The sequence below is a fragment of the Pseudophryne corroboree genome, chromosome 5, assembly GCF_028390025.1.
Source record: "Pseudophryne corroboree isolate aPseCor3 chromosome 5, aPseCor3.hap2, whole genome shotgun sequence".
In the NCBI taxonomy this organism is placed as follows: Eukaryota; Metazoa; Chordata; class Amphibia; order Anura; family Myobatrachidae; genus Pseudophryne; species Pseudophryne corroboree.
In genome coordinates, this window is record NC_086448.1 from 6,283,300 (window position 1) to 6,309,460 (window position 26,161).

General features: G+C 41.2%; 1 protein-coding gene across 1 annotated transcript in view; it reads right to left on the reverse strand.

Annotated features, from left to right (window-relative positions):
• MROH1 (maestro heat like repeat family member 1) overlaps window positions 1-26,161 on the reverse strand; it is a 383,926-nt gene that overhangs the window by 189,992 nt on the left and 167,773 nt on the right. Inside the window, exon 9 of the mRNA XM_063924734.1 lies at window positions 1,054-1,206. Coding sequence (XP_063780804.1) covers window positions 1,054-1,206 — 153 coding nt within the window. The remainder of the gene's footprint in view (window positions 1-1,053; window positions 1,207-26,161) is intronic.

The following is a 26,161-nucleotide window of genomic DNA, read 5'->3' on the forward strand; positions in this document are numbered from 1 at the left end:
CCTCTAATAATGGAATCTCCCAAGAGAAGTGCAGTCCTTTTTGGAGATGCAATTTTCCTGTTCCATTTCCTGTTCCTATAGTTGGTAGAAGTCCCAATATCCTCCTGTTCTGTAGTGCCTCTATTTGTTGTATCTTCCAGCCCTGCAAGAGTAGCATACAAGTTTTGCAGTGTCACCGCTTGCGGGAGGTGTCTGTGTCCCTCTGGAAATCTCTGCCCTTGAGAGCCCACAGTAGTCCAGGCAGAATGTCTTCTGGTGGCTCTCTGAGGCAGTGGAGGCTTCAAAGACAGAGACATCCTACAAATCTCAGCATGCAGTTTTGCTATCTCCTCCTTCAGCAGAGAAAATTGCTCACAGATTGGACAGCAGCCGAGTCTCCACGCTGCCTCTTTTTAAACAAATACTTTACATCCATTGCACTGCACAAGGCCAAACATTGTATCAGATGTTAATGGTATTGCAAATTTGTGTGTCACTTGGTGTATTATAAAACTCACCTGTTGCTGTATTCTAACTCACCTGCTGCTGTTTCAAACTCACTTAATAAGCCAAGCCTCACTTTATAATGCACGCCTCTCACAATGGTACAGCACAGGGCAGGGCACAGCACAATGTACAGCACAGGGCAGGGCACAGCACAATGTACAGCACAGGGCAGGGCACAGCACAATGTACAGCACAGGGCAGGGCACAGCACAATGTACAGCAGAAGGTACAGCACAGGGTACAGCACAGGACACAGCACAATGTACAGCACAGGGAACAGCACATGGTACAGCACAGGGTACAGCACAGGACACAGCACAGGGAACAGCACATGGTACAGCACGGGCACAACACATGGTACAGCACAGGACACAGCACAGGGTACAGCACAGGGAACAGCACAGGGAACAGCACAGGACACAGCACAGGGTACAGCACAGGGAACAGCACAGGGAACAGCACAGGACACAGCACAGGGTACAGCACAGGGAACAGCACAGGGAACAGCACAGGACACAGCACATGGTACAGCACGGGCACAGCACGGGCACAGCCTCACACGCCCACCTTCAGTAACAGGATAGTCCCCCGGTCCTTCAGCAGGGAGTTGATCATAACAGTAGCAGCTCGGGAGCAATTGGGGTCAGGATCAGAAAGTCCCTCAAAGGTGACAAAAATGAGGCTGGTCAGCTGCTCAGGTGGGAGGAGCTTCCCAATGATCTGCGAAGAGGGAGGGATTAATGACACATATGCCCCAATATCACCATAGCGCGCCAATCACCCATTACATGTAACGCAACGGAAACATTTTATATACATACAGCTTCCAAATGTAAATGCTGCCCCATGAATCATCTCCAGACACGGCGCCTGCTTCACTGGTGACGGAATAACTACAGAACCGCACGGCGCCATCTATGACGCAGCTCCTGCGCTACATGTCCAATTACCATAGGTGCCGCGAAAAAGAGAGGCTACATATTATCCATTATATAACATCCCCAAATGTGGGTGTTATACAGCTACATATTACACGTCTGTAACTCCTAACCCTTCCTCCAATGTGGGTGTTATACAGCTACATATTACACGTCTGTAACTCCTAACCCTTCCTCCAATGTGGGTGTTATACAGCTACATATTACACGGCTGTAACTCCTAACCCTTCCTCCAATGTGGATGTTATACAGCTACATATTACACGGCTGTAACTCCTAACCCTTACTCCAATGTGGATGTTATACAGCTACATATTACACGGCTGTAACTCCTAACCCTTCCTCCAATGTGGATGTTATAAAGCTACATATTACACGTCTGTAACTCCTAACCCTTCCTCCAATGTGGGTGTTATACAGCTACATATTACACGTCTGTAACTCCTAACCCTTCCTCCAATGTGGGTGTTATACAACTACATATTACACGTCTGTAACTCCTAACCCTTCCTCCAATGTGGGTGTTATACAGCTACATATTACACGTCTGTAACTCCTAACCCTTCCTCCAATGTGGGTGTTATACAGCTACATATTACACGGCTGTAACTCCTAACCCTTCCTCCAATGTGGATGTTATACAGCTACATATTACACGGCTGTAACTCCTAACCCTTACTCCAATGTGGATGTTATACAGCTACATATTACACGGCTGTAACTCCTAACCCTTCCTCCAATGTGGATGTTATAAAGCTACATATTACACGTCTGTAACTCCTAACCCTTCCTCCAATGTGGGTGTTATACAGCTACATATTACACGTCTGTAACTCCTAACCCTTCCTCCAATGTGGGTGTTATACAACTACATATTACACGGCTGTAACTCCTAACCCTGCCTCCAATGTGTATGTTATACAGCTACATATTACACGTCTGTAACTCCTAACCCTTCCTCCAATGTGGGTGTTATACACCTACATATTACACGTCTGTAACTCCTAACCCTTCCTCCAATGTGGGTGTTATACAGCTACATATTACACGGCTGTAACTCCTAACCCTTACTCCAATGTGTATGTTATACAGCTACATATTACACGGCTGTAATTCCTAACCCTTCCTCCAATGTGGATGTTATACAGCTACATATTACACGGCTGTAACTCCTAACCCTTACTCCAATGTGGGTGTTATACAGCTACATATTACACGTCTGTAACTCCTAACCCTTCCTCCAATGTGGGTGTTATACAGCTACATATTACACGGCTGTAACTCCTAACCCTTCCTCCAATGTGGATGTTATACAGCTACATATTACACGGCTGTAACTCCTAACCCTGCCTCCAATGTGTATGTTATACATCTACATATTACACGTCTGTAACTCCTAACCCTTCCTCCAATGTGGGTGTTATACAGCTACATATTACACGTCTGTAACTCCTAACCCTTCCTCCAATGTGGGTGTTATACACCTACATATTACACGTCTGTAATTCCTAACCCTGCCTCCAATGTGGATGTTATACAGCTACATATTACACGGCTGTAACTCCTAACCCTTCCTCCAATGTGGGTGTTATACAACTACATATTACACGTCTGTAACTCCTAACCCTTCCTCCAATGTGGGTGTTATACAACTACATATTACACGGCTGTAACTCCTAACCCTTCCTCCAATGTGGGTGTTATACACCTACATATTACACGTCTGTAACTCCTAACCCTTCCTCCAATGTGGGTGTTATACACCTACATATTACACGTCTGTAACTCCTAACCATTCCTCCAATGTGGGTGTTATACAACTACATATTACACGGCTGTAACTCCTAACCCTTCCTCCAATGTGGGTGTTATACAACTACATATTACACGGCTGTAACTCCTAACCCTTCCTCCAATGTGGGTGTTATACAACTACATATTACACGTCTGTAACTCCTAACCCTTCCTCCAATGTGGGTGTTATACAGCTACATATTACACGTCTGTAACTCCTAACCCTTCCTCTAATGTGGGTGTTATACAGCTACATATTACACGGCTGTAACTCCTAACCCTGCCTCCAATGTGGGTGTTATACAACTACATATTACACGTCTGTAACTCCTAACCCTTCCTCCAATGTGGGTGTTATACAGCTACATATTACACGTCTGTAACTCCTAACCCTTCCTCTAATGTGGGTGTTATACAGCTACATATTACACGGCTGTAACTCCTAACCCTGCCTCCAATGTGGATGTTATACAGCTACATATTACACGTCTGTAACTCCTAACCCTTACTCCAATGTGGATGTTATACAGCTACATATTACACGGCTGTAACTCCTAACCCTTCCTCCAATGTGGATGTTATACAGCTACATATTACACGTCTGTAACTCCTAACCCTTACTCCAATGTGGATGTTATACAGCTACATATTACAAGTCTGTAACTCCTAACCCTTACTCCAATGTGGATGTTATACAGCTACATATTACACGTCTGTAACTCCTAACCCTTACTCCAATGTGGATGTTATACAGCTACATATTACACGGCTGTAACTCCTAACCCTTCCTCCAATGTGGATGTTATACAGCTACATATTACACGTCTGTAACTCCTAACCCTTACTCCAATGTGGATGTTATACAGCTACATATTACACGTCTGTAACTCCTAACCCTTACTCCAATGTGGATGTTATACAGCTACATATTACACGGCTGTAACTCCTAACCCTTCCTCCAATGTGGATGTTATACAGCTACATATTACACGTCTGTAACTCCTAACCCTTACTCCAATGTGGGTGTTATACAGCTACATATAACACGTCTATAACTCCTAACCCTTACTCCAATGTGGGTGTTATACAGCTACATATTACACGTCTGTAACTCCTAACCCTTACTCCAATGTGGATGTTATACAGCTACATATTACACGTCTGTAACTACTAACCCTTACTCCAATGTGGATGTTATACAGCTACATATTACACGTCTGTAACTCCTAACCCTTACTCCAATGTGGATGTTATACAGCTACATATTACACGTCTGTAAATTCCTAACCCTTACTCCAATGTGGATGTTATACAGCTACATATTACACGGCTGTAACTACTAACCCTTCCTCCAATGTGGGTGTTATACAGCTACATATTACACGTCTGTAACTCCTAACCCTTACTCCAATGTGGATGTTATACAGCTACATATTACACGTCTGTAACTCCTAACCCTTACTCCAATGTGGATGTTATACAGCTACATATTACACGTCTGTAACTCCTAACCCTTCCTCCAATGTGGATGTTATACAGCTACATATTACACGTCTGTAACTCCTAACCCTTACTCCAATGTGGATGTTATACAGCTACATATTACACGTCTGTAACTCCTAACCCTTACTCCAATGTGGATGTTATACAGCTACATATTACACGTCTGTAACTCCTAACCCTTACTCCAATGTGGATGTTATACAGCTACATATTACACGGCTGTAACTCCTAACCCTTCCTCCAATGTGGATGTTATACAGCTACATATTACACGTCTGTAACTCCTAACCCTTACTCCAATGTGGGTGTTATACAGCTACATATTACACGTCTATAACTCCTAACCCTTACTCCAATGTGGGTGTTATACAGCTACATATAACACGTCTATAACTCCTAACCCTTACTCCAATGTGGGTGTTATACAGCTACATATTACACGTCTGTAACTCCTAACCCTTACTCCAATGTGGATGTTATACAGCTACATATTACACGTCTGTAACTACTAACCCTTACTCCAATGTGGATGTTATACAGCTACATATTACACGTCTGTAACTCCTAACCCTTACTCCAATGTGGATGTTATACAGCTACATATTACACGTCTGTAAATTCCTAACCCTTACTCCAATGTGGATGTTATACAGCTACATATTACACGGCTGTAACTACTAACCCTTCCTCCAATGTGGGTGTTATACAGCTACATATTACACGTCTGTAACTCCTAACCCTTACTCCAATGTGGATGTTATACAGCTACATATTACACGTCTGTAACTCCTAACCCTTACTCCAATGTGGATGTTATACAGCTACATATTACACGTCTGTAACTCCTAACCCTTCCTCCAATGTGGATGTTATACAGCTACATATTACACGTCTGTAACTCCTAACCCTTACTCCAATGTGGATGTTATACAGCTACATATTACACGTCTGTAACTCCTAACCCTTACTCCAATGTGGATGTTATACAGCTACATATTACACGTCTGTAACTCCTAACCCTTACTCCAATGTGGATGTTATACAGCTACATATTACACGGCTGTAACTCCTAACCCTTCCTCCAATGTGGATGTTATACAGCTACATATTACACGTCTGTAACTCCTAACCCTTACTCCAATGTGGGTGTTATACAGCTACATATTACACGTCTATAACTCCTAACCCTTACTCCAATGTGGGTGTTATACAGCTACATATTACACGTCTGTAACTCCTAACCCTTACTCCAATGTGGATGTTATACAGCTACATATTACACGTCTGTAACTCCTAACCCTTACTCCAATGTGGATGTTATACAGCTACATATTACACGTCTGTAACTCCTAACCCTTACTCCAATGTGGATGTTATACAGCTACATATTACACGTTTGTAACTCCTAACCCTTACTCCAATGTGGATGTTATACAGCTACATATTACACGTCTGTAACTCCTAACCCTTACTCCAATGTGGATGTTATACAGCTACATAATACACGGCTGTAACTCCTAACCCTTCCTCCAATGTGGATGTTATACAGCTACATATTACACGTCTGTAACTCCTAACCCTTCCTCCAATGTGGGTGTTATACAGCTACATATTACACGGCTGTAACTCCTAACCCTGCCTCCAATGTGGATGTTATACAGCTACATAATACACGGCTGTAACTCCTAACCCTTCCCCCAATGTGGATGTTATACAGCTACATATTACACGTCTGTAACTCCTAACCCTTCCTCCAATGTGGGTGTTATACAGCTACATATTACACGGCTGTAACTCCTAACCCTTCCCCCAATGTGGGTGTTATACAGCTACATATTACACGGCTGTAACTCCTAACCCTTACTCCAATGTGGGTGTTATACAGCTACATATTACACGTCTGTAACTCCTAACCCTTCCTCCAATGTGGGTGTTATACAGCTACATATTACACGTCTGTAACTCCTAACCCTTACTCCAATGTGGGTGTTATACAGCTACATATTACACGTCTGTAACTCCTAACCCTTACTCCAATGTGTATGTTATACAGCTACATATTACACGGCTGTAATTCCTAACCCTTCCTCCAATGTGGATGTTATACAGCTACATATTACACGGCTGTAACTCCTAACCCTTACTCCAATGTGGGTGTTATACAGCTACATATTACACGGCTGTAATTCCTAACCCTTCCTCCAATGTGGATGTTATACAGCTACATATTACACGTCTGTAACTCCTAACCCTTACTCCAATGTGGGTGTTATACAGCTACATATTACACGTCTATAACTCCTAACCCTTACTCCAATGTGGGTGTTATACAGCTACATATTACACGTCTGTAACTCCTAACCCTTACTCCAATGTGGATGTTATACAGCTACATATTACACGTCTGTAACTCCTAACCCTTACTCCAATGTGGATGTTATACAGCTACATATTACACGTCTGTAACTCCTAACCCTTACTCCAATGTGGATGTTATACAGCTACATATTACACGGCTGTAATTCCTAACCCTTACTCCAATGTGGATGTTATACAGCTACATATTACACGGCTGTAACTACTAACCCTTCCTCCAATGTGGGTGTTATACAGCTACATATTACACGTCTGTAACTCCTAACCCTTACTCCAATGTGGATGTTATACAGCTACATATTACACGTCTGTAACTCCTAACCCTTACTCCAATGTGGATGTTATACAGCTACATATTACACGTCTGTAACTCCTAACCCTTACTCCAATGTGGATGTTATACAGCTACATATTACACGGCTGTAACTCCTAAACCTTCCTCCAATGTGGATGTTATACAGCTGCATATTACACGTCTGTAACTCCTAACCCTTACTCCAATGTGGATGTTATACAGCTACATATTACACGTCTGTAACTCCTAACCCTTACTCCAATGTGGATGTTATACAGCTACATATTACAAGTCTGTAACTCCTAACCCTTACTCCAATGTGGATGTTATACAGCTACATATTACACGTCTGTAACTCCTAACCCTTACTCCAATGTGGATGTTATACAGCTACATATTACACGGCTGTAACTCCTAACCCTTCCGCCAATGTGGATGTTATACAGCTACATATTACACGTCTGTAACTCCTAACCCTTACTCCAATGTGGATGTTATACAGCTACATATTACACGTCTGTAACTCCTAACCCTTACTCCAATGTGGATGTTATACAGCTACATATTACACGGCTGTAACTCCTAACCCTTCCTCGAATGTGGATGTTATACAGCTACATATTACACGTCTGTAACTCCTAACCCTTACTCCAATGTGGATGTTATACAGCTACATATTACACGTTTGTAACTCCTAACCCTTACTCCAATGTGGATGTTATACAGCTACATATTACACGTCTGTAACTCCTAACCCTTACTCCAATGTGGATGTTATACAGCTACATAATACACGGCTGTAACTCCTAACCCTTCCCCCAATGTGGATGTTATACAGCTACATATTACACGTCTGTAACTCCTAACCCTTCCTCCAATGTGGATGTTATACAGCTACATATTACACGTCTGTAACTCCTAACCCTTCCTCCAATGTGGATGTTATACAGCTACATATTACACGTCTGTAACTCCTAACCCTTCCTCCAATGTGGATGTTATACAGCTACATATTACACGTCTGTAACTCCTAACCCTTACTCCAATGTGGATGTTATACAGCTACATATTACACGTCTGTAACTCCTAACCCTTACTCCAATGTGGATGTTATACAGCTACATAATACACGGCTGTAACTCCTAACCCTTCCCCCAATGTGGATGTTATACAGCTACATATTACACGTCTGTAACTCCTAACCCTTCCTCCAATGTGGATGTTATACAGCTACATATTACACGTCTGTAACTCCTAACCCTTCCTTCAATGTGGATGTTATACAGCTACATATTACACGTCTGTAACTCCTAACCCTTACTCCAATGTGGATGTTATACAGCTACATATTACAAGTCTGTAACTCCTAACCCTTACTCCAATGTGGATGTTATACAGCTACATAATACACGGCTGTAACTCCTAACCCTTCCCCCAATGTGGATGTTATACAGCTACATATTACACGTCTGTAACTCCTAACCCTTCCTCCAATGTGGATGTTATACAGCTACATATTACACGTCTGTAACTCCTAACCCTTCCTCCAATGTGGATGTTATACAGCTACATATTACACGTCTGTAACTCCTAACCCTTCCTCCAATGTGGATGTTATACAGCTACATATTACACGTCTGTAACTCCTAACCCTTACTCCAATGTGGATGTTATACAGCTACATATTACACGTCTGTAACTCCTAACCCTTCCTCCAATGTGGATGTTATACAGCTACATATTACACGTCTGTAACTCCTAACCCTTACTCCAATGTGGATGTTATACAGCTACATATTACACGTCTGTAACTCCTAACCCTTACTCCAATGTGGATGTTATACAGCTACATAATACACGTCTGTAACTCCTAACCCTTCCCCCAATGTGGATGTTATACAGCTACATATTACACGTCTGTAACTCCTAACCCTTCCTCCAATGTGGATGTTATACAGCTACATATTACACGTCTGTAACTCCTAACCCTTACTCCAATGTGGATGTTATACAGCTACATATTACACGTCTGTAACTCCTAACCCTTCCTCCAATGTGGATGTTATACAGCTACATATTACACGTCTGTAACTCCTAACCCTTACTCCAATGTGGATGTTATACAGCTACATATTACACGTCTGTAACTCCTAACCCTTACTCCAATGTGGATGTTATACAGCTACATATTACACGTCTGTAACTCCTAACCCTTACTCCAATGTGGATGTTATACAGCTACATATTACACGTCTGTAACTCCTAACCCTTACTCCAATGTGGATGTTATACAGCTACATATTACACGGCTGTAACTCCTAACCCTTCCTCCAATGTGGATGTTATACAGCTACATATTACACGTCTGTAACTCCTAACCCTTCCTCCAATGTGGATGTTATACAGCTACATATTACACGTCTGTAACTCCTAACCCTTACTCCAATGTGGATGTTATACAGCTACATATTACACGTCTGTAACTCCTAACCCTTACTCCAATGTGGATGTTATACAGCTACATATTACACGTCTGTAACTCCTAACCCTTACTCCAATGTGGATGTTATACAGCTACATATTACACGTCTGTAACTCCTAACCCTTACTCCAATGTGGATGTTATACAGCTACATATTACACGTCTGTAACTCCTAACCCTTACTCCAATGTGGATGTTATACAGCTACATATTACACGGCTGTAACTACTAACCCTTCCTCCAATGTGGATGTTATACAGCTACATATTACACGGCTGTAACTCCTAACCCTTCCTCCAATGTGGATGTTATACAGCTACATATTACACGTCTGTAACTCCTAACCCTTACTCCAATGTGGATGTTATACAGCTACATATTACACGTCTGTAACTCCTAACCCTTACTCCAATGTGGATGTTATACAGCTACATATTACACGGCTGTAACTCCTAAACCTTCCTCCAATGTGGATGTTATACAGCTACATATTACACGTCTGTAACTCCTAACCCTTACTCCAATGTGGATGTTATACAGCTACATATTACACGTCTGTAACTCCTAACCCTTACTCCAATGTGGATGTTATACAGCTACATATTACAAGTCTGTAACTCCTAACCCTTACTCCAATGTGGATGTTATACAGCTACATATTACACGTCTGTAACTCCTAACCCTTACTCCAATGTGGATGTTATACAGCTACATATTACACGGCTGTAACTCCTAACCCTTCCGCCAATGTGGATGTTATACAGCTACATATTACACGTCTGTAACTCCTAACCCTTACTCCAATGTGGATGTTATACAGCTACATATTACACGTCTGTAACTCCTAACCCTTACTCCAATGTGGATGTTATACAGCTACATATTACACGGCTGTAACTCCTAACCCTTCCTCGAATGTGGATGTTATACAGCTACATATTACACGTCTGTAACTCCTAACCCTTACTCCAATGTGGATGTTATACAGCTACATATTACACGTTTGTAACTCCTAACCCTTACTCCAATGTGGATGTTATACAGCTACATATTACACGTCTGTAACTCCTAACCCTTACTCCAATGTGGATGTTATACAGCTACATAATACACGGCTGTAACTCCTAACCCTTCCCCCAATGTGGATGTTATACAGCTACATATTACACGTCTGTAACTCCTAACCCTTCCTCCAATGTGGATGTTATACAGCTACATATTACACGTCTGTAACTCCTAACCCTTCCTCCAATGTGGATGTTATACAGCTACATATTACACGTCTGTAACTCCTAACCCTTCCTCCAATGTGGATGTTATACAGCTACATATTACACGTCTGTAACTCCTAACCCTTACTCCAATGTGGATGTTATACAGCTACATATTACACGTCTGTAACTCCTAACCCTTACTCCAATGTGGATGTTATACAGCTACATAATACACGGCTGTAACTCCTAACCCTTCCCCCAATGTGGATGTTATACAGCTACATATTACACGTCTGTAACTCCTAACCCTTCCTCCAATGTGGATGTTATACAGCTACATATTACACGTCTGTAACTCCTAACCCTTCCTTCAATGTGGATGTTATACAGCTACATATTACACGTCTGTAACTCCTAACCCTTACTCCAATGTGGATGTTATACAGCTACATATTACAAGTCTGTAACTCCTAACCCTTACTCCAATGTGGATGTTATACAGCTACATAATACACGGCTGTAACTCCTAACCCTTCCCCCAATGTGGATGTTATACAGCTACATATTACACGTCTGTAACTCCTAACCCTTCCTCCAATGTGGATGTTATACAGCTACATATTACACGTCTGTAACTCCTAACCCTTCCTCCAATGTGGATGTTATACAGCTACATATTACACGTCTGTAACTCCTAACCCTTCCTCCAATGTGGATGTTATACAGCTACATATTACACGTCTGTAACTCCTAACCCTTACTCCAATGTGGATGTTATACAGCTACATATTACACGTCTGTAACTCCTAACCCTTCCTCCAATGTGGATGTTATACAGCTACATATTACACGTCTGTAACTCCTAACCCTTACTCCAATGTGGATGTTATACAGCTACATATTACACGTCTGTAACTCCTAACCCTTACTCCAATGTGGATGTTATACAGCTACATAATACACGGCTGTAACTCCTAACCCTTCCCCCAATGTGGATGTTATACAGCTACATATTACACGTCTGTAACTCCTAACCCTTCCTCCAATGTGGATGTTATACAGCTACATATTACACGTCTGTAACTCCTAACCCTTACTCCAATGTGGATGTTATACAGCTACATATTACACGTCTGTAACTCCTAACCCTTCCTCCAATGTGGATGTTATACAGCTACATATTACACGTCTGTAACTCCTAACCCTTACTCCAATGTGGATGTTATACAGCTACATATTACACGTCTGTAACTCCTAACCCTTACTCCAATGTGGATGTTATACAGCTACATATTACACGTCTGTAACTCCTAACCCTTACTCCAATGTGGATGTTATACAGCTACATATTACACGTCTGTAACTCCTAACCCTTACTCCAATGTGGATGTTATACAGCTACATATTACACGGCTGTAACTACTAACCCTTCCTCCAATGTGGATGTTATACAGCTACATATTACACGGCTGTAACTCCTAACCCTTCCTCCAATGTGGATGTTATACAGCTACATATTACACGTCTGTAACTCCTAACCCTTACTCCAATGTGGATGTTATACAGCTACATATTACACGTCTGTAACTCCTAACCCTTACTCCAATGTGGATGTTATACAGCTACATATTACACGTCTGTAACTCCTAACCCTTACTCCAATGTGGATGTTATACAGCTACATATTACACGTCTGTAACTCCTAACCCTTACTCCAATGTGGATGTTATACAGCTACATATTACACGTCTGTAACTCCTAACCCTTACTCCAATGTGGATGTTATACAGCTACATATTACACGGCTGTAACTACTAACCCTTCCTCCAATGTGGATGTTATACAGCTACATATTACACGGCTGTAACTCCTAACCCTTCCTCCAATGTGGATGTTATACAGCTACATATTACACGTCTGTAACTCCTAACCCTTACTCCAATGTGGATGTTATACAGCTACATATTACACGTCTGTAACTCCTAACCCTTACTCCAATGTGGATGTTATACAGCTACATATTACACGTCTGTAACTCCTAACCCTTCCTCCAATGTGGATGTTATACAGCTACATATTACACGTCTGTAACTCCTAACCCTTCCTCCAATGTGGGCGTTATACACCTACATATTACAAGTCTGTAACTCCTAACCCTTCCTCCAATGTGGATGTTATACAGCTACATATTACACGGCTGTAACTCCTAACCCTTACTCCAATGTGGATGTTATACAGCTACATATTACACGGCTGTAACTCCTAACCCTTACTCCAATGTGGATGTTATACAGCTACATATTACACGGCTGTAACTCCTAACCCTTACTCCAATGTGGATGTTATACAGCTACATATTACACGGCTGTAACTCCTAACCCTTCCTCCAATGTGGATGTTATACAGCTACATATTACACGTCTGTAACTCCTAACCCTTACTCCAATGTGGATGTTATACAGCTACATATTACACGGCTGTAACTCCTAACCCTTCCTCCAATGTGGATGTTATACAGCTACATATTACACGTCTGTAACTCCTAACCCTTACTCCAATGTGGATGTTATACAGCTACATATTACACGTCTGTAATTCCTAACCCTTCCTCCAATGTGGGTGTTATACAGCTACATATTACACGTCTGTAACTCCTAACCCTTACTCCAATGTGGATGTTATACAGCTACATATTACACGTCTGTAATTCCTAACCCTTCCTCCAATGTGGGTGTTATACAGCTACATATTACACGTCTGTAACTCCTAACCCTTACTCCAATGTGGATGTTATACAGCTACATATTACACGTCTGTAATTCCTAACCCTTCCCCCAATGTGGATGTTATACAGCTACATATTACACGTCTGTAACTCCTAACCCTTCCTCCAATGTGGGTGTTATACAGCTACATATTACACGTCTGTAACTCCTAACCCTTACTCCAATGTGGATGTTATAAAGCTACATATTACACGGCTGTAATTCCTAACCCTTCCCCCAATGTGGATGTTATACAGCTACATATTACACGGCTGTAACTCCTAACCCTGCCTCCAATGTGGATGTTATACAGCTACATATTACACGGCTGTAATTCCTAACCCTTCCTCCAATGTGGATGTTATACAGCTACATATTACATGTATGTAAATCCTAACCCTTCCTCCAATATGTATGTTATAAAGCTACATATTACACGGCTGTAATTCCTAACCCTTCTTCCAGTATGTATGTTATAAAGTTTCATATTACACGACTGTAATTCCTAACCCTTCCTCCAATGTGGATGTTATACAGCTACATATTACACGGCTGTAACTCCTAACCTTTCTTCCAATATGTATGTTATAAGCTACATATTACACGGCTGTAATTCCTAACCCTTCCTCCAATGTGGATGTTATACAGCTACATATTACATGTATGTAAATCCTAACCCTTCCTCCAATATGTATGTTATAAAGCTACATATTACACGGCTGTAATTCCTAACCCTTCCTCCAATATGTATGTTATAAAGCTACATATTACACGGCTGTAATTCCTAACCCTTCTTCCAGTATGTATGTTATAAAGCTACATATTACACGGCTGTAATTCCTAACCCTTCCTCCAATGTGGATGTTACACAGCTACATATTACACAGCTGTAATTCCTAACCCTTCCTCCAATGTGGATGTTATACAGCTACATATTACATGGCTGTAATTCCTAACCCTTCCTCCAATGTGGATGTTATACAGCTACATATTACACGGCTGTAATTCCTAACCCTTCCCCCAATGTGGGTGTTATACAGCTACATATTACACGGCTGTAATTCCTAGCCCTTCCCCCAATGTGGGTGTTATAAAGCTACATATTACACGGCTGTAACTCCTAACCCTTCCCCCAATGTGGATGTTATACAGCTACATATTACTCGGCTGTAATTCATAACCCTTCCTCCAATGTGGATGTTGTCGAAGTCAAAAAAATATTACATAAAGAGAACATACAAACTCTACACACATATAAGTCGCTATACTTGCAAATACGCGCAGCGAGTACAGCAATATATGGTAACACACGCATTTACACGGACATGCCACAGAGATGGATTCGACACTTATTTCATACAGTACATAATTATAATAATATCAAGCGCCAGACATCATGATGATTTAAAATTATATCTAATGAATTAATGTCATGAATGTGTATTATTTGAACTAAGCAAGATAGACATGTCATATTTACTATTAAAACAACCAGCTTAATGTGTAGATTAATTTGATACTTGTTATTGAGTTGTGGGACATTATGACGGATGGTTATGATTAGATGTATGGAAGCTGGGATCATTTTGTTAGAACAATGGATGTTCCGAATGGGACAGTGGACAGGAAGCTCAGGCCAGCCTTTTTGGACGTCCCCAGGGCTGAGCCTGTTCAGCACATACAAAGGAACTGGTGACTCATCGTGAATCCCTCCCCCAGAAACTAGATAACACACTGATCACACAGGAAGGTAGTTCCTGTTTTTGGTCTCAGAGTTGCTGTAAGGTCTAAGACGATGATGGAGTTATTGCCAGGTCAGTTCCTGTTTTGGTCTCAGCGTAAGATGGAGTCCCGGCATGATTTTACAGAAAGAGAGAGACATAAGCATTGAGGGGAATGGTATTGTATCGCTGGCCTGTAACTGCATGTAACTGTATGTAATTATGTTTAATATTACAAATTACAAATAATTGTATGTAACTATGTTTTAACTGCTTACTGTGTGAGTTGTATTCATGTAACTATAGGTATACTGTACTTTGTAAGATATATTGAATCCATATCCTTTTAATAGCAAATATATACTTCAAGAGCTTTGGAACTCAGATAATGTGTGGGTGTATTGTTTTCTCTTATGGGACACAGTGTTCTGCGATGTACAGCGCACTTTTATCGTATATGGTAATAAGATGCGCCTGGTGTCTGCAATATATATTAGAGCGGGCATTTTAAATATTTGTGAGAAATCAATTTGGCATTCTTAGATGGGGGCTCGTCCGGGATATCACGTTCTTAATGATGCACTGTACATTACAAACGCGGCTGTAATTGACCGGCTCCGATGGACACATCGAGAAGCTGATGAAAATAACATCCACGTTAATGTATTGTTGTGTTATCAGTAAGCCACTGATATGAAATTCAAGGGACAATGCGTTTCTCATATTTAAGATGCTAAAATGTATTTTTATTGTTGCAAAACAAGGTTCAAATAAGTCATATTGTGTTTGATTCAGATTGGATTGTTTATCTGTTTAAGTAGGTCTAAAAGTATATTTAAAAGTTGCTGCATAGCCTTGATATAGTTTTTATTTTAAACTCAGGCCTAAAATAACTTCTGGTGCTTGTATGATGTGTGATTTCTTTGTGACAAAGGAAGCCGCATGGTCTGTCCTCCATTTTGGACTAACCACATGGCCTGTCCACCATTTTGTGTAACCCTCATTGATGTGGAAGGGGGAGGAGCAGTGGCCATTTTGGGAAGGTCATTTTTCTAAATGGCTGATTTTCACTGAGCAGAATAATCAGCTTTCCTTGGTCACATCAAACACCATTTATGAGTTACCAATGCATTTATTTAACCCATGCCATAGTCGATTACAAATAGTTTCAGCTGGGTCTAGTGAGAGTTAAGAGATGAATACTTCATGTAAGAATTACACACAGATAAAAAAGAAAAAGTTTTTTTTTCTTTTACCTCTAGGATTTAGTTAAAATCTGCTTGCTAGTTTAGGATAGCCATTGAAATGTTAATTAACCTGTCCCACTACCCTCTTGAACAGGCATATGAACCTCTGTTGATATGCAAATTAGAAGCACTGAATGGGTAAATGAGTCTCAGGAGACCAGTGAATGGTACATATATATAATTATTATAATTATGTGTATATTTATATCAGTGTATGTTCTGCAGGATAGCTATCCAATCTGAATCATATCATTTAAATGATTATTGCTAGAGTCATTATATATCTGTGTGAAATAGGATACATTTGTTGCTATATAGTTAAAACTAAAATAAATATCTAAGGAAGTAAGTATAAAGACACAAACGCAGGTCTGCATAAAAGTTTATACAGAACAAGTTGTGTCTAGTGGGCAATAGTAGTTAGTATTGCTCACATTTATAGAAGCTGTGTGATTTGTTTTATTGCGGACGCAGGGTTTTGTACACGTGTCTCGGGCAAAGTAAAGGACTGCGCACGCAGTGTAAGAGACACGCACGGTCTCGTGTTTGCGCAAAGTGCATAAGAATGCGGGCGCTAAGTACAAATTATACAATAGTGTCGTTTAGTTCAAAGGTGGGATAGAAGACATTTAATACAATAGCACATAACTATCAAATTTCAAAAGCAGGTTACTCTAAATTTAGTTTAAAAACTGTATTGCCTCTGGGGTAAAGCTGCCAACCTGAATGAATCCAAATTTTCTGTACAGAAAAGACAAAGTGTACTTGAGCGAGCGAACGTAGGAGTGAGTGGAACTGAACCCCGGAAGTCGGGTCCCATGGTACATCAAGTAAGAGGAGGCTTGGTGGCGTGAAGTGGCTGACTCACGTTAATATAGATTGAAATATGCAAATCGTGAGGTGATGTGTAACGGAGCGTGATAGTGCATTGTATTGCGAAGTATTGAAGTAAAAAGGTTTTTTTTGTATTTCGCACCGGGCTGAGGGTCGCAGTTTGTACATCGACCCGTGGTTGTACGGCAGATAGGTAACAAGTATCTATATGCTGTGCGATCGGACCGCGCATTTGTGGGTGCGATATATATAGCGCAACTGGATACCCCTTTACGAGCTTTTGCGTAAAATCACGGTACCATTAGCGCTGTTTAGAGCATACGCAATTGTGATTTGTGTATAAGGTTATAGGGAGTTTTCGCTGGGCTATCTCAGGAAAATCTCCAGCGGTGTATATTTACTGGAAAGGGTAAGTTATTCCTAAAAAACTTCCAGTTAATATAGGTCAGATAGGGCCCTAGGTTGGGTACATTGCCTTCGCTACCGACAGTGTATGGTAGTACTGGCCAACGTGGGCGTGAGCGAGTGAAAGCGCTAAGTGTCTTTCACCGTCTATCTGCGGTGTGCATTGGGGATTGCGTTTATTGCCAAAAAGTCAGCGATGGGATCCAATTGCACAAGCACTGGGCGTTTAGAAACTTAGGAACAGGTTGAGGTGCCGCGGCCCAGGGGGTCAGCGAGGTTTATTATGTGTGAAAAATATGGGTCACACACGGAGGCTTTTTGCAATGAATGGGTATGTATGACTGGCAAAGATAGGGTACCATTCCCTAAAGTGGGCAGCTTTGAACCAGAGGTATTGCAGAACTTAAGGATAAGAATATGTCTGATAAAATCCCGAAAACAAAGGGTCAGACATACAAATTGTTTAAACCTGTGACAGCAAGAGGGGTTGGTGAGTTTGATCCTAAGGTATTGCAGGTGGTATGTCTAACCAAAGTCATATAAGACAAGAATGGAAATATAAGAACTGTTTGAACTTGTAGCAACAATAAGTAGAAAAAAAAAAAAAAAGAGAATGCAAGTACACCGCCATGTGTAGATGTGGAAGCAGTTACGGCCAACATACAAACTATAGAAAATAATAAAAATATGAAAAAATATGACTGTAACCTATATATGTACTAATGAATGTTGAAGTTTTATTTAGGAGGGGAAGGTGACCTGATTGTTTTCAGCCATTTCTCATGCACCCAGAGGAGTATCCAACCGGTAAAAGAAGAGCAGTAGCCTGTGGGGAAGTGGCTGAGACCAGTGGAACAAGTAAGTATGGTATCATTCGTGTACATATATAGTAAAACCCAAAAATAAAACAAAAAAAAATCAAGAAAGTAATGTCAGAAATGGAGAAAAATCTGTCCGCACATTAGTATTTGCCAGTAGGAAAGCGGACAGAGACAAGGTAACCCCCGGGTATTTCTTTTAGTTACCATATAAGAAGTATTCATTCCTAGTAATGCCCCTAGTAAAGATGAGCTTGGAAATGTGTGTTGGACCATGTACAGACTCTTAATGCGTTATGAGAAGGATTGAATGAATACTTTGCATGACCTAGAAGCTTGTTAAACTTTTTTTTGTTTTTGTCTTTTGCAGAAATAGAAAACTCTCCATCTGGATAAGACCACTGGTAAACACTAATTCGGCAAATGGGAGGTGGCTGTCTCTGTGCAAATGGACGGTCTCAATAAGGCATTGAGTGTCAGGGTGCAGACTTCTTTGCAAAATTGGAAAGGGGTCACAGTAGCTAATCTTAGATAGTGTGCTATTGAACATCACAAGAATAGTGCTGGGCGCAGAGAACAACAGGTGGAGAGGATGAGGATGGTAAGAATACTGGCACATACAGGAAAGACCCATCAGTCCAAACCCCAGATCCCTAATGGTCAATAATATGTTACACTTGTAGGAAGGAAGGGCATTTTGCCAGAGATTGTAGGAGTAGTAGTACACATAGTCAATATAGACCCCCTAGACAGAAAACACAAGCCACATTATTAAACACATAGACGGGACCAAGGGACATATAGTAAGGAATCACAAGCCATATAGAAAACACAGATTCGGCTAATGGGAAGAACAAAATAAATGCAACATTACCCTTTGACAAAAAGACTAATGTCGCATTCTACTGTTCTAGATGCATGTCCATCACAGGTAGAGGAAATTATCTCACAGATACCGGGTTCCCTATGAACTTAGGATGGACAGGACACTGGATTGATGGCTGAGATAGTCCCAGTAGAGATAAGACACACAGAATTTTTTTTTTTTTAAGGGGAGTAGACCAAGTAGAGAATCACTTCCCCGTAGTGCCCAATCCAGTTGTCAAATTTTTATAAAATCTTCTTCACCTCTACAAACTCATCTGTCACCAACCTCTATTCTGTTTCTCTACAGTTTCCTCTTCATCTTTTGCGTTCACACAGGGTGGTACAATACATGGACCCAAGTACAGTTCAAACTCCACATGCCTAGGTCCTTCAGAGTTCTGCCCAAACCCAGTATATCTCAACAGCACGATGACACCAGTATTACTGCAGTGTGCCTTGTCATGCACAAAGGGTGGAGAATGGGAATACTTGTGAAGGGAAATTTTGTATAGACACTGATATGCCTGTTGGTGAATGGCAAACCTGACATTTTCTTTTTCATTTTCTTCTTCTTTCTCTCCTCTAGAGATGTTTTTTTTTTTGAGTTATGCTCATGGTACTCTACATTGCAAACACACGATAGTTAAATTAAGATACAAAAATTTGTGTTCCCTGCAGGAAGAGGCAGTCTGGAGGACAAAGGGGTATGGCCAGGAGTCCTCAGGACTGTGGGCAGGTGGACACGGTAAGCCAGTAGCCCCCAGAGCATACCTTCCAAGTCTAGCTGAGGTGGCACACGGTCTGACTCATCTAGGCAAAGAGGGTAGGTGCAGGCTGATGAGTCTACTGGTGTGCGCCAGGATTCTATTCTCATGCAGGTAAGAGAGCAATGACCTGTCTTACTTGCTTGAGGAAGAATATATACCAACAGAGCCATCCCATATCCCTCCTGCAGACGGATCTTTTCAGGAAATACAAATCGACTTCGTACAGTTAACACCCTTTAGGAATTATTGTTATGTATTGGTGTGCACTGATGTTTTCTCAAACTGGGTAGAGGCATTTCCTGCCGCCACGGATGCTTTGCTGTGTTTACCACAAAGAAAAATTGCGCAGAAATTTGTGTGTAGATAATGGTACCCCTAGAAGTAGGAGCAAAGCTTGAAATTGTACTATTGTGATCATAGATACTGCCACTAGTATTATGTAGCTACGGTACCACTCCCAGATCTTCACTCGACGAATCACCCTCTTCGAAATTTGTTTTTGTTTTGGTATTTGTGTCTTTTTGGGTTGTTTTTGGAAGACAACCTCATGTCATGATTGATCCGCACAATGATCAGAAATACACCAATGAGGTGACAGTACAGTACCTTGTTAAGATGAGCCAGCATTTAAGAACTTGACAAAAGAACTTGAAACTGTTGATTGCTGGTATGCCAAATGCTAACTGTCTTGATTGCGAACCAAGAGACTGTGTGATTGTTCTTACGCTCAGGTTGCTTAATAGACAGGTGGGAAGGACCATACCAAGAATTGTTGACAGCACTAAAGGTCGCCGAAAGAGAGATTTGGGTCCACTCGTCCCACTGCAAGAAGGTCGCTGACCCGGAGAGAACTCGTGACAAAGTAGTTTATTGTTCACATTCATTGAGTTTGTGAACTGTGTGTTTGAAGTGAAATGTGTGTTTGAAGTGAAATGTGTGTTTGAAGTGAACTGTGTGTTCCAAGTGAACTGTGTGTCCAAAGAGCAAGGCAAAGAGAACCTCGTATCACCAGAGACTCTGTTCCGTGAAGACTGAGAGGCGGAACTGTTGGACACTACCTGAGCGTACTAAAGGATTGCAGAAAGACCAGTCATTGTAATTGATTTGTTATGAACAAGAGTTGTTTTGTTCTATTTCTCTTTTCTCTCTTTCCCGCTGACAAACATTTTCTTTCTGTATATTCTATTTTTGCGAGGTTTTTTTTATGAGGAGTCAAGTGTGGGACTGGAACTGGTTCTGTACGAAGGAGTGATTTCCTTATAGGATCCCAGGATTAGCCGATCAGTTTGTTAAAATCAGAGAAAAATCAAAGGTCTAGTAGTTATGGAGTTCAGAGGTAATCAGGAACAGTCAGACAATGGCTATTCACACATTGCAGATAAAGAGCTCATTAATATATGTGGAAGAAAGGTTTATGAGTGGCTCTCCCCGAACTCCAAAGGTTTACGTTATTTAGGAAGGACACTACTTATAACCCTTGTTCAATGATTAAACAGACCTAGCATACGTTCCAGAAATGGAAACACAGAAAATTATAGGAATATGTAGATCATGAAAATTTTATATGTCACTGTCACGATTTGTTTGTGTCTTCTTCACCTACCCAGCAGAACCTCAATTGAATCCAAACATCAGTGTACAAAGACGTAGGTACATGTATGTGTGAAATGTTCGTCGCAAATCAGACATTATAGGCCAAAGCACTGTCCCAGCATACTCTATAGGTTGAATGTTGTCCCACACCCAACCAGTGGTCCTGTGACCGCCGAGTGCATATAGAGGATGTCTCGTCCTCCTCCCTGTCTTCCCCAAATATAGTCAAGTGTCTGATTTGCGAAATGCATACATACTTGTGTCTAGGTCACCGATTATTGTATGAAATATTTTTTCTTATGTTAATAATTGATGGCAGTTATTGTTTACTGCCAAAGGGTGGACTGTCGAAGTAAAAAAAAAGAAAAATATTACATAAAGAGAACATACAAACTCTACACACATATAAGTCGCTATACTTGCAAATACGCGCAGCGAGCACAGCAATATATGGTAACACACGCATTTACACGGACATGCCACAGAGATGGATTTGACACTTATTTCATACAGTACATAATTCTAATAATATCAAGCGCCAGACATCATGATGATTTAAAATTATATCTAATGAATTAATGTCATGAATGTGTATTATTTGAACTAAGCAAGATAGACCTGTCATATTTACTATTAAAACAACCAGCTTAATGTGTAGATTAATTTGATACTTGTTATTGACTTGTGGGACATTATGACGGATGGTTATGATTAGATGTATGGAAGCTGGGATCACTTTTGTTAGAACAATGGATGTTCCGAATAGGACAGTGGACAGGAAGCGCAGGCCAGCCCCTTTGGACGTCCCCAGGGCTGAGCCTGTTCAGCACATACAAAGGAACTGGTAACTCATCGTGAATCTCTCCCCCAGAAACTAGATAACACACTGATCACACAGGAAGGTAGATCCTGTTTTTGGTCTCAGAGTTGCTGTAAGGTCTAAGACGATGATGGAGTTATTGCCAGCTCAGTTCCTGTTTTGGTCTCAGCGTAAGATGGAGTCCCGGCATGATTTTACAGAAAGAGAGAGACATAAGCATTGAGGGGAATGGTATTGTATCGCTGGCCTGTAACTGCATGTAACTGTATGTAACTATGTTTTAACTGCTTACTGTATGAGTTGTATTCATGTAACTATAGGTATACTGTACTTTGTAAGATATATTGAGTCCATATCCTTTTAATAGCAAATATATACTTCAAGACCTTTGGAACTCAGATAATGTGTGGGTGTATTGTTTTCTCTTATGGGATACAGTGTTTTGCGATGTACAGCGCACTTTTATCGTATATGGTAATAAGATGCGCCTGGCGTCTGCAATATATATTAGAGCGGGCATTTTAAATATTTGTGAGAAATCAATTTGGCATTCTTAATGTTATACAGCTACATATTACACGGCTGTAAATTCTAACCCTTCCTCCAATGTGGATGTTATACCGCTACATATTACACGGCTGTAATTCCTAACCCTTCCTCCAATGTGGGTGTTATACAGCTACATATTACACGGCTGTAACTCCTAACCCTTCCTCCAATGTGGATGCTATACAGCTACATATTACACGGCTGTAATTCCTAACCCTTCCTCCAATGTGGATGCTGTACAGCTACATATTACACGGCTGTAATTCCTAACCCTTCCTCCAATGTGGGTGTTCTACAGCTACAAATTACATGGCTGTAATTCCTAACCCTTCCCCCAATGTGGATGTTATACAGCTACATATTACACGGCTGTAATTCCTAACCCTTCCCCAATGTGGATGTTATACAGCTATATATTACACAGCTGTAATTCCTAACCCTTCCTCCAATGTGGGTGTTATACAGCTACATATTACACGGCTGTATAATTCCTAACCCTTCCTCAAAGTGTATGTTATACAGCTACATATTACACGGCTGTAATAACCCTTCCTCCAATGTGGGTGTTATACAGCTACATATTACACGGCTGTAACTCTTAACCCTTCCTCCAATTTGAATGTTATACAGCTAAATATTACACGGCTGTAACTCCTAACCCTTCCTCCAATATGTATGTTATACAGCTACATATTACACGGCTGTAACTCCTAACCCTTCCCCCAGCGTTGGTGTTATACAGCTACATATTACACGGCTGTAACTCCTAACCCTTCCTCCAATGTGGGTGTTATACAGCTACATATTACACGGCTGTAATTCCTAACCCTTCCCCCAATGTGGGTGTTATAAAGCTACATATTACACGGCTGTAACTCCTAACTCTTCCCCCAATGTGGATGTTATACAGCTACATATTACACGGCTGTAATTCCTAATCCTTCCTCCAATGTGGATGTTATAAAGCTACATATTACACGGCTGTAACTCCTAACCCTTCCTCCAATGTGGATGTTATACAGCTACATATTACACAGCTGTAACTCCTAACCCTTCTTCCAATGTGGATGTTATACAGCTACATATTACACGGCTGTAATTCCTAACCCTTCCTCCAATGTGGATGTTATAAATCTACATATTACACAGCTGTAACTCCTAACCCTTCCTCCAATGTGGATGTTATACAGCTACATATTACACGGCAGTAACTCCTAACCCTTCCTCCAATGTGGGTGTTATACAGCTACATATTACACGGCTGTAACTCCTAACCCTTCCTCCAATGTGGATGCTATACAGCTACATATTACACGGCTGTAATTCCTAACCCTTCCTCCAATGTGGATGTTATACAGCTACATATTACACGGCTGTAACTCCTAACCCTTCCTCCAATGTGGATGCTATACAGCTACATATTACACGGCTGTAATTCCTAACCCTGCCTCCAATGTGGATGTTATACAGCTACATATTACACGGCTGTAACTCCTAACCCTTCCTCCAATGTGGATGTTATACAGCTACATATTACACGGCTGTAACTCCTAACCCTTCTTCCAATGTGGATGTTATACAGCTACATATTACACGGCTGTAATTCCTAACCCTTCCTCCAATGTGGGTGTTGTTCAGCTAAATTGCCAAAGTGTGTCCAAATATATATGGACCTAACTGCAAAATAAATAAATATATATATATATATATATATATATATAAAGATTTTAGGAAAAACCGGACTTGTTCTGGAGGTGCGAGAAATAAGACGCAGTTCCTGTATTTCTAGAGAAATCATTGTGTTCAATTTTCCAGTTACAACTGAATACCAAAACCCTGCGTCCGTGGGAAAATTCGTGATAAACCCCGTGGCTGATGGGATTCCCCCCACAGAGCGCTCGTTATGTGTAAAATATTGAACATGGGGGGTAATTCCAAGTTGATCGCAGCAGGAATTCTGTTAGCAACTGGGCAAAACCATGTGCACTGCAGGGGAGGCAGATATAACATGTGCAGAGAGAGTTAGATTTGGGTGGGGTGAGTTCAATCTGCAATCTAATTGCAGTGTAAAAATAAAGCAGCCAGTATTTACCCTGCACAGAAACAAAATAACCCACCCAAATCTAACTCTCTCTGCACATGTTATATCTGCCCCCCCTGCAGTGCACATGGTTTTGCCCAACTGCTAAAAAATGTCCTGCTGCGATCAACTTGGAATTGCCCCCATAATACATAAATGTATAGGCGTGCATACACAGAATGAATGACGCCTCCATTACAGGGTGTCTGCGTATACTGACGTATACTGATGGTTACAGCTCTAGGTACTGACGGTAAGTGACCAGAGGACTCCGCACGCACAGTGTCTAGGACCCGGTGGGCTAGGTAACGGATCCTCTCCTACCTCTCATCCTTATGGCTGTGTGGGCGCTGTCCTGCGTTCCACAGCTGCTCCCCGCCGGCACAGACTGTCTAGCTGGAAGCACGGGACGCCACTCGCGAGGTGTCGCCTGGATGACGTGTAGCTGCTGCCAATGCGTCTCAAGCAGAAGCGCAGCATTGCGTGAAATGCGTTGGGAGCACCAATCTCACAAATATACTATCAAAGAGCTGTAGGCATCAGTATACATCAGGTATACTCAGACACCCTGTGACGGAGGCGTCATATTTCCTGTTTACGCCCTGAG